Below are 9,418 nucleotides of genomic sequence, written 5' to 3'. Positions count from 1 at the left end.
ATTCAAGAGATGCTCTCATACACGTTTAAAAAACATATTAAAAAATAGCTCAATCCATCATATTGATAATCAAATGAAGCACATGAGATGCTCTGTTACAGCATTAAAAAACAGCTGGATCTAATATATTGATAATCAAATGAACCACACAATGTGATGGCCATCATCACTAACCTTTTCAAATTGTGTGGACATTTTGATGGCCAATAATATATATCAAGACCATCCATTATATGTCACATATGCATACATGGGGGGGCATTATAATGAGCCAAGTACATCCAGTCCATCCAATATGTGGACCCCATCTAATATGTTTGTGTCCTCTGTATGAAGGTTTTTTTAAAAAAATCAAGTCATTTTTATGTGATTTGAAGTGTCGCTAAAAGAAGAAAAATAACATAAAAGGTTATGATCATAGCACAAATACATTACCAACATAGAGAAGAGAAAACACTCTTTCATACAAATGGGGTACATATCAACCAAAGGACCTGATGATGCAACACTTGAATCATCCTCTTCCAATACATAGAAACCCATTTGGGAAAATCCCAAATTTAAAAAGAAGAAGAAGAACAACAGCAAGAAGAAGAAAATCTTCCATGTATAGAAACATAGATACAAATGGATGGATTGAAAGTGGTAATGGAGGAATGTCATGGGTAGACGACTAAACGTTTGGAGCACAAGGTGCAATGGTATTTGCGTTTGGTTTTGAAACAAAGAGGGAGAAAGCAAAAGGTCCGTTGGCTTTCAACATCCATGGCTTGTACTATTCCTCCACAATAGGGGCATGATCCTGGCGCCTTCTCTGTTCCCAGCACCTTCTCTTCCTCATTGCATATGTATACTAGCCACATCTCTCTCTCTCTCTCTCTCTCTCTCTCTCTCTCTCTCTCTCTCTCTCTCCTTGCTTTGTTGATAGAAAAAGGAAGATGGGTCCCCACTGCTTAGTTGAGAGAAAAAGGTAGATGGGTCTCTCTCTCTGTCTCCCTCTGTAAGTTATGGGATGAAAGAGAAGATGCAACTCTCTCTCTCTCTCTCTCTCTCTCTCTCTCTATCTCTCTCTCTAAGTTATGGGATGAAAGAGAAGAACTCTCTCTCTATCTTAGCTTGGCTGTGGAACAGATGAAAATTTATAGAGGAAGAAAATAAAGGAAAGAAGAGTGTCCAACACGTGTCTGCCAGGTTCAACTAAAAGCAGCCTCTTCCATACGTGTAACCTCGTAATCTCACACGTACCAACAACCAACTTCTCGAAGTGAGACACGTGAGTCTCACGCAATGTTGTTTTCATCTGAACGTGGGTCCCGAGAAGTACTGTACAATCTCTTGCAGGTTTATAGAGTACATTCTGCTTTCCATTTCTAAAAGTAAGGCTCGTGTTTCAGTAATCCAAACCATTGGTACGATTCCTTTCTCCATCTTCCATCTAATATATATAGATCAAGAAATCCCATATGTCGAATATTTACCATTTTCGTTGATTTTTCTTAACAGTCTATTTGATTAGGACTTATCAAATTTGTCTATTTTTTATACATATATCATCAACGAACATTACTATCATATCAACGGTTTGGATGATTGAACCATGGGCCCACCTGTACAAAGTGAACGGTGCTGTTCAAACTATAAACATTCGTTCGTTCCAAGCACTGAATATAATAAATACCTCGCTCCCTATTGGCTGCATGAAAAATGATTATATCAAGACGTGGTTGAGTACGCAGGATTGTACTCACGCATACCACTACAGCACACGTGGCATGCATATGCAAGTATCAAAAGGTGGGTCCCACTTAAGATGGGTTGTGTTCCAAAAAGCACGCTGATCAGATGACTTCTAATAGCTCCATGGTGCACATTGGTTTGGACCAGCATTCGTCTGATGGCGACAATTTGGACGGCTAAGATTATTTCCTAACCGAATTCAACGAGCATGGTTGACTGCATGGACGGTGGATATGCCCTATAGAAAGCTACGCCGTACATCGTGAGAGTGCACTCGCACATTTTTAGCCAAGGGACGTTGCGGACACGGATTAGCTACGGACAAGTTGAGTAGCGAGACTCTCTAACGAAGTGATGTCACCAAGTTCTGTGGGTCCCACCATGATGTATGTTTTTTATCCACACCGTCCATCAATTCGAAGAGACCATTTTAAGGTATGAGCTAAAGAATGAGTCAGAGCCAAATCTCGAGTGGACCCCACCACAAAAAAAAACAGTGGAGAGAGTGACGCCCACCATTAAAAACTTCTAATGGATGGACGGTGTGGATACAACACATACATCATGGTGGGACCCACAGAATACTCAACGTGTCAGTAGCAAATCCGCGTCCGGACGTTGCTGGATATCCAAACCGCTTAATAACTGGTTTTGATTCCTTGGGCCATAAATCAAGCGGCCATGAAATGGACAGTGGAAATAAATTCATGAACTGTCCACATCCAACAAATATGTGAGGCCCGAAATGAACAGACCGTTCAGATTTTTATCCAAGTTGTCTACACGATCAGGCCTCTCTCACGAACGGCTTGGATTATTTGATACTCTGTCAGAATGTAAAGCTTGATACGCTGGCACGCAGAACTATACACCTAGCGCACATTAACTCAAATTAAACGGATAAAAATGTGGAACCCACTTTTGCTAAGTCATAGCTGCATACTGAAATTGGCTGAGCAATCGTAACCTTTGATTAGTGGACACTTGTTTGTTGAAATAGAACCGTTGGTATTTTCAATTTTAACCGTCCAACAAATGTCCAACCATCCGATAGTCCTTTGATGAAATAAGGGTAGATTTTGGTTCCTGGTAATAAATTGCAGGCGTATTTTGGACTGTTGAGTTTGAATTATTACTTGTATGCCACGTCTCTAAGTGCCTGCGTATCATGGATCACACTCTGCCAGAGTATCAAATATTTCTCACTTTGGTAATATCGACAAGAAAAAATTAGAATACTTTTTCATTTCCGAGCACCGTTTCCTAGCCCGCGACACCACTTGAATCTGTGTTTCTTCGGTGCGGATTAAACGGCTGGCTGGTTCCCAGGTTCACGTGATTCGGTGAGGCCGGGGAAACATTGACTATGGTGATGTCGTGACGTGGGGCCCACCTTGACGCATTTTTTGTATATCTACTCTTTCAATCCGTTTTTTCAGATCATTTTATGGCATGGGCCAAAAATTGAAGCAAATTTAAGACTCAGGTCGACCACACCACAGGAAACAGTGGTGACTGAACGACCACCATTAGAAAATTCCCAGGGCCTACCGTAATTTTGATTTTCCATCTCACCTGTTTATAAGGTCACACGATCTGGATGAAGGAAAATAAATAAATATCAGCATGATCCAAAACTTTTATGGCCGATAAGAAGTTTTTAATGGCAGGCATTCAACCATGGATGTTTCTTGTGGTGTAGTCCACATGAGATTTTGATTGCCGTATCTTTTTGGAACGTGCTCTAAAATGATCTTGGAAAATGGATGGACAACGTGGATATACAACACATACATCAAGGTGGGGCCCATGGTAACGGCCTCACAGAGTTCATTATTAGGGCTGAAAGTTGGGTGGGTATAACCCAACCGACTTATGATTGACCCGGCATTGGGTTGAGCTTAGGCAAGATATATCCGATCCGATCTCAAGCTTGGGCTATACAAACACTAACCCGATAAAATTTGGGTTGGGCTCGAGTTGAGGTCTCGAGTTGCCCTATCCAACCTCAACCCAATCAATATATAAGTTACTTATAAATTATAATTAAGCGTGAATTGTTTGTGCTGAAGGCACACTAGTAATGTCAGATCTCATTTATCCACGTTATTTTTAAAGATTCAAGCTAATAAGATATGCCGGATTTCTCTCCCAAATAGATTGTATGCCATGCTACATCACTTTTAAAGGAGTAGTTATCTTATATTTTAACCCCTTTTTTTTAAAGAAAAAAATAAATCTCTTTATGATGAATAATCACATATATAATTAATAAAATTATAAATATAAAAAAAGTCCTATATTGAAAATAATAAACTACTATAATAACGAAAATATTAGTAAATATATACCCGACCAACCCAATCAACCTGACCGAACCCGCTTAGGTTGGGCTTGGGTTGAGAATTCCCAACCCAAGATTAGGTTGAATTGGGTTAAGGTTGAGATATAGGTACCTAAGGTGGGTTGGGTCGGGGTTGAGCACTAACCCGCCGTACTTTCAGCCCTATTCATTATAGCTCAGTGCTTAGCTGGACCCGTATGGCTACATCACGTTTACGAGTAAACTTAGAATATATGTGGAAAATCTTTTCCATGAATAAGGTGGGATACACCATGAATATGATCAGGTGATAAAATCAGTATGCTCTTTTCATCAAGTGGGCCACCCCCTACAGAGAGATGTTTAAACACTTTCTGATGGTCCACATTGATTGTTTACGTATGCCCCAGCTGATGAGTAGACAACCTCGGTTTGTTTTTTTTTTTTACCAGATCATCTGCACGCTGCAATCCATCTTTTGCACGGATCTGATGTCCACACACGTGCAGTTTGGCACGTGTACATGCATGTGGATGTAGCAGACATCTTTTCCATCTATTTTGATTTGAGTTTTTCCCATTGCATACTTCACGTTTAAGCCAGCAGCCATATCATGTACGTCTAAACTTACTATACCATACTAGGCCCCTGCTGTACGGGTGACTTTTCACTGGACCAAAATACCACCGCCATTCCGTTGGGAAGCGGATTGGCTGGTGTGTGAAGACGAGCGCTGACGCTCCTCCAAGTCCAAGTTGTACGAACGATTCAAAGAGATCGAAGTTACATGGGCCCCACAGTTATGTATTTATTATATCCACAACGTTCAACCATATTTCAAGATCATTTCAGAGCATTATAAAAAAATAAAAATCATATCCAAAGATCAACTGGACCACACCATAAATAACAGCGGGGAAATTGATTTTCACCGTTACAAATTTCATAAGGTCCACCATAACATTTATTTTCCATCCAATCTATTCATAAGGTCACAAAGATCTGAATGAAGAGGAAAAACAAATTTCATATTGATCCAAAACTTCCCTGACCCTTAAAAGGGTTTCAATGGTAGACGTTCAATCCCCCACTACTTTTTACAGGGTGGTCTACTTGATATTTAGATCTGACTTATTTCTCGTATCAAGCCTTAGTACGAGTTCACCAAATGGATGGACGGTTCGGATATAACACATACCTTATGATAAGACTCACAGAACTTACACCAACCAATCCAACGGGGCAAACTAGAAATTGAGCGGGGCAAACTAGAAATTGAGCCACGCAAACTGAAAATTAAGTGGGGCAAACTAGAAATTAAGCAGGGTAAACTGAAAATTGAGTAGGTCAAACTTGAAATTGAGCGGGGCAAACTCAAAATTAAGCGAAGCAAACTAGAAATTAAGCGGGACAAACTGAAATTTGTAAAATCATGTTTGGTGGACCATGAAATTGTAATCAACGGACCAAATTCACAACGGATGTCGTTCACTTGTACATATATATAACTAAAATGTCGCATGTAAATGATGTATATGAATGAACGACATAGATAAATGCATGCATCAATGTGGAGCCTACATGTGTAATGGATATCAAAATTCATATAAATCCTGCATGGGCCAAATGCATGCATCAGTTTGCCACGCTCAATTTTTAGTTTGCCCTGCTCAATTTTCAGCTTGCCCCGCTCAATTTTTAGTTTGCCCTATTCAATATTCAGTTTGCCCCGCTCAATTTCTAATTTGCTCCATTCAATTTCTAGTTTGCCCCGCTCAATTTCTGCTCAATTTTCAGTTTGCCCCACTCAATTTCTAGTTTGCCCTGCTCAATACTCAGTTTAAGCCGCTTAATTTCTAGTTTGTCGTGCTCAATATTCAGTTTGCCCCGCTCAATTTCTAGTTTATCCCACTCAATTTTTAGTTTGCCACGCTTAGTTTTTAGTTTGCTCGCTCAATTTTGATTTTGTCTCGTTTAATTCTAGTTTGCCTTTTTAATACCAGATAAAGGGGGTTTTGACTACGGATTATGAGATGTAGCTACGGTTTATAACCGTAGCCTGAAGGGAGTATTTTCATATTCAACTTTCTATCCGTACAACTTCGGTTTAGATTGGGAATGTACGTTCAGGATTTTTTATAAAAGAAGCTGGGTAAAACGTAGCGTCTATAGTTGTCAATTTCTCTAGCAATGCTCTCCCCAATCAAATATGTCACGGAGCTTTGATAAGCCCACACGGATGGACAAGTCAGCCAATGCACATGCCACCACATATGCCAGCGTGGCAGAAAAGTGCAATATCCAAGCCGTCCATTAGAAGTGTACCACTATGTAGAATCCCTTTAAACCCATTGGATATTTGATTGTCTGGCGTGAGAGCTACAACCAAACAAGTATTCACAACCATCCATTTCTTACATGCTGGTGTGGCTCAACATGGCACATTCACCATGGGTCCCACTCCTCTCTCGCTGGCTGGCACGTGCCACGCCGATTAAAGAGCTAAAAAATCGTCGAAACAGCTCGTCAGTTGCTCTGTACTTGATGAACGGCTCGGATCCACCCAAGCGTGCCACGTGTGCACGGACAGTACCATGTGTTGATGGTAGGGGTGTTTTGGTAATTCGATGAAGTTGTTACACTATGTTGACCGTATAATCTCTCCTCTATTAATTAATTTCAATTAGTTAAAATTTCAGACTAATTAATTTGGGGATGATCACATACGTTGGAAGATATGGTAATTACCATACATTCGAGCTGCATGGGGCCCACCGTGATGTGTGAGTGCCATCCAACCCGTCCATTAGATGCGCTTCCCCAATTTAGAACAAGATCCAAAATCCATCCTGATGACTGACTCAGATTAGTCACACCAAAGAGAAAAATGAGGGACACAACCAACAAACTTCCATATTGAATGTGGGGTCTAAAATGTTTTGTATCTGTCATCCAACCCATTCATCAGGCGACCCCAACTAGGATGAATGAACGCACCAAAACTCAAGCCATTCCAGAGCTTCAGTGAGCCAGAACAAATGAATATATAAGTTCTAGGAGTGATTGCATATTACTCCTTTTGGTGTGTACCACCTCAGATTTGGAACAGAATGATTCACTACATGTACTGTAAACGTGAGGAGCTGCACCAGATGCAAGGTTTGGATTCTACACACACATCACCGGTGGGCCCCACACAGCTCCAACGTATTATAATTACCATACTAACGTATGTGATCATTCCCAATTCTCACATGTTTATATACAGTTATCTTACCGTTGATTTGGTGGGGCACCATGTCTAGGTTTAAGTCCAAGTCCAAGTTCGTTGTTCAAGGCCAAGGTCCACTTCTTGTCAGTCCAAACCTAACCCATTTGAATGTCAGACCTGGTCAAATCTAACCAGGTAAGTTTTGAACTGGATATCGGATCTGTTTGATCAATAGGGCCCACCCAGATCAGTTTTGAACCAGACCCGTTGATTATTAGCAATTTCCATCACCAGATCGATGGGCCCAACATGGTACACGGGTGCAATATCCAAGCCGTCTATCAGGTGAATTTGATCTTGCAGATATTCTTACATGAAAATAAATATGCTTCACTCAGCAGGTGAACCATGGTTTTAGAAACAGCTGGACCGATAAAAAGATTTTAGCCAAGTTTTCTTCAGCCGCATATTACACTTGATGAGCGGACGACCTGACTCTCATGTAAGAGCATCTACGTAGTGGTATTGCTCTAACGAATGGATTAGATCTCATACAAATGTGCCACGCTAGCAGATGTGGGCGTGTACATGAGCTGCCTTGTACGGACGCGTGGGCTTAGAACAGCTCATGGTTCTTTTGTAGAATAGTGAGTCCCACCGTGATGTACACCCACATCCAATCCGTCATTAAGGTGGGCCCCCTTAAAAGTTCACCCTGTAGCTGTTCCAACACAAAGGTGGGTCCCACCTCAGGGAAGTCAGGGTGCGGATTAAAACTCTGGATTGTGGGACCCACCAATGTTTTGTACATGCCACCCAATCCATTATGAAGATGTGACACCCCAAGGATCAGGCCATTACGAAACTTGGGTGGGCCACACCATGTGGTTTCAGAGATTCAAAGCATATGACCATACACGGTGTAGTCCACATGAGCTTTGGTCTGCTAGGTGCTTAGATGGAAAATTGGGTAACCCAGTATGCTTGATCGTACTGAGAAAACTCTATTGGGCCTCACCACAGGAAATTGGGTAACCCGTTATCCACGCCGTCCATGCGTTGTTTCAGCTCATTTTAGGGGTTGAGCCCAAAATTGAAGTATATCCAAAGCTCAAGTGAACCCCACCACAGGAAACAGTTGGGATAATGATGTCCACCGTCAAAACCTTCTTAAGCCCCACTACGCAAGCTGATATTTGTATTTTCCCTTCATCCATCCATGTCTGTGTGACCTTATGAACAAGTTACTACGACAAATAAAGATCACGGTGGGCTTGGATATGCTTCAATTTTGGGCTGAAAAAACGATAAGCCACATACATTCACGATGGACCCAACAGAGTTTACTCAGTACTATAAAGCGTACTGGGGTTACCCATTTTGCTTAGATGATGGACGGATTAGATATCATAGACACATCACGGTGGGCCCCATGCAAGTAGATGACGCGGCTTTGTACAGTTGCACCGACCTAAAATTCACAGTGATCACTTGATCCTAAACATCGAACCAATGGTCATCAAATGGGCAGTAAGGATGGCCGTAAGCTACAAGTAGACAGGCCAACTCAAAGACTGCTAGATCTTCCTGTCAGTGTGAAATTTTCAGGCCATGAATCATCAGTGGGCCATGATTTACGAGCTCTACATGGCAGAACACACTTAAAATTCTCCTCAATAGACAGACAACACCACCCTGTCCATGGCCTGAAGATAGACAATTGAAAAGACTCCGCAACAAACTACATTCACCTGAAAAAGGGTAGGATCTTCCAATCTGGGAAATTTTCCGTCTTGACAGACAACCACACCCTGTCCATGGCTTGAAAATAGACAACTGAAAAGACTCCACAACAAACTACATTCAACTGAAAAAAAAAAGAAGCGATGGCTAGGATCTTCCTGTCTGGGAAATTTTTGGTGCTGTCCAACAGATGGACCCCACTAGTACAGAATGAGAACCAATATCCTGTGCTCTGATGTAACATCTCTACAGCCTATACAAGCCTCAGTCGCATGATTGCATGCAGACTGTCGGCTCTCGTAACACTGCTGTAGTCCAAACTACCAATGGGAAACCAACCAGGTTTAAGCATTGCTCTGGCCATGCCGGCCCGCAAATTCCCACCATGTGAGAAGACAACATTC

General features: G+C 41.5%; 1 protein-coding gene across 1 annotated transcript; it reads right to left on the bottom strand.

Annotated features, from left to right (window-relative positions):
* Window positions 1–397: 397 nt before the first annotated feature.
* Window positions 398–1,082, bottom strand: LOC131256103 (uncharacterized). The gene has a single exon (XM_058257150.1). It carries the CDS (start codon window positions 861–863, stop codon window positions 660–662), a length of 204 nt encoding a protein of 67 aa, XP_058113133.1. The 5' UTR covers window positions 864–1,082; the 3' UTR covers window positions 398–659.
* Between the last annotated feature and the right edge of the window lie 8,336 nt (window positions 1,083–9,418).

The sequence above is a fragment of the Magnolia sinica genome, chromosome 9, assembly GCF_029962835.1.
Source record: "Magnolia sinica isolate HGM2019 chromosome 9, MsV1, whole genome shotgun sequence".
Classification (NCBI taxonomy): domain Eukaryota; kingdom Viridiplantae; phylum Streptophyta; class Magnoliopsida; order Magnoliales; family Magnoliaceae; genus Magnolia; species Magnolia sinica.
This window is presented reverse-complemented; position numbering and strand designations above follow the sequence as displayed.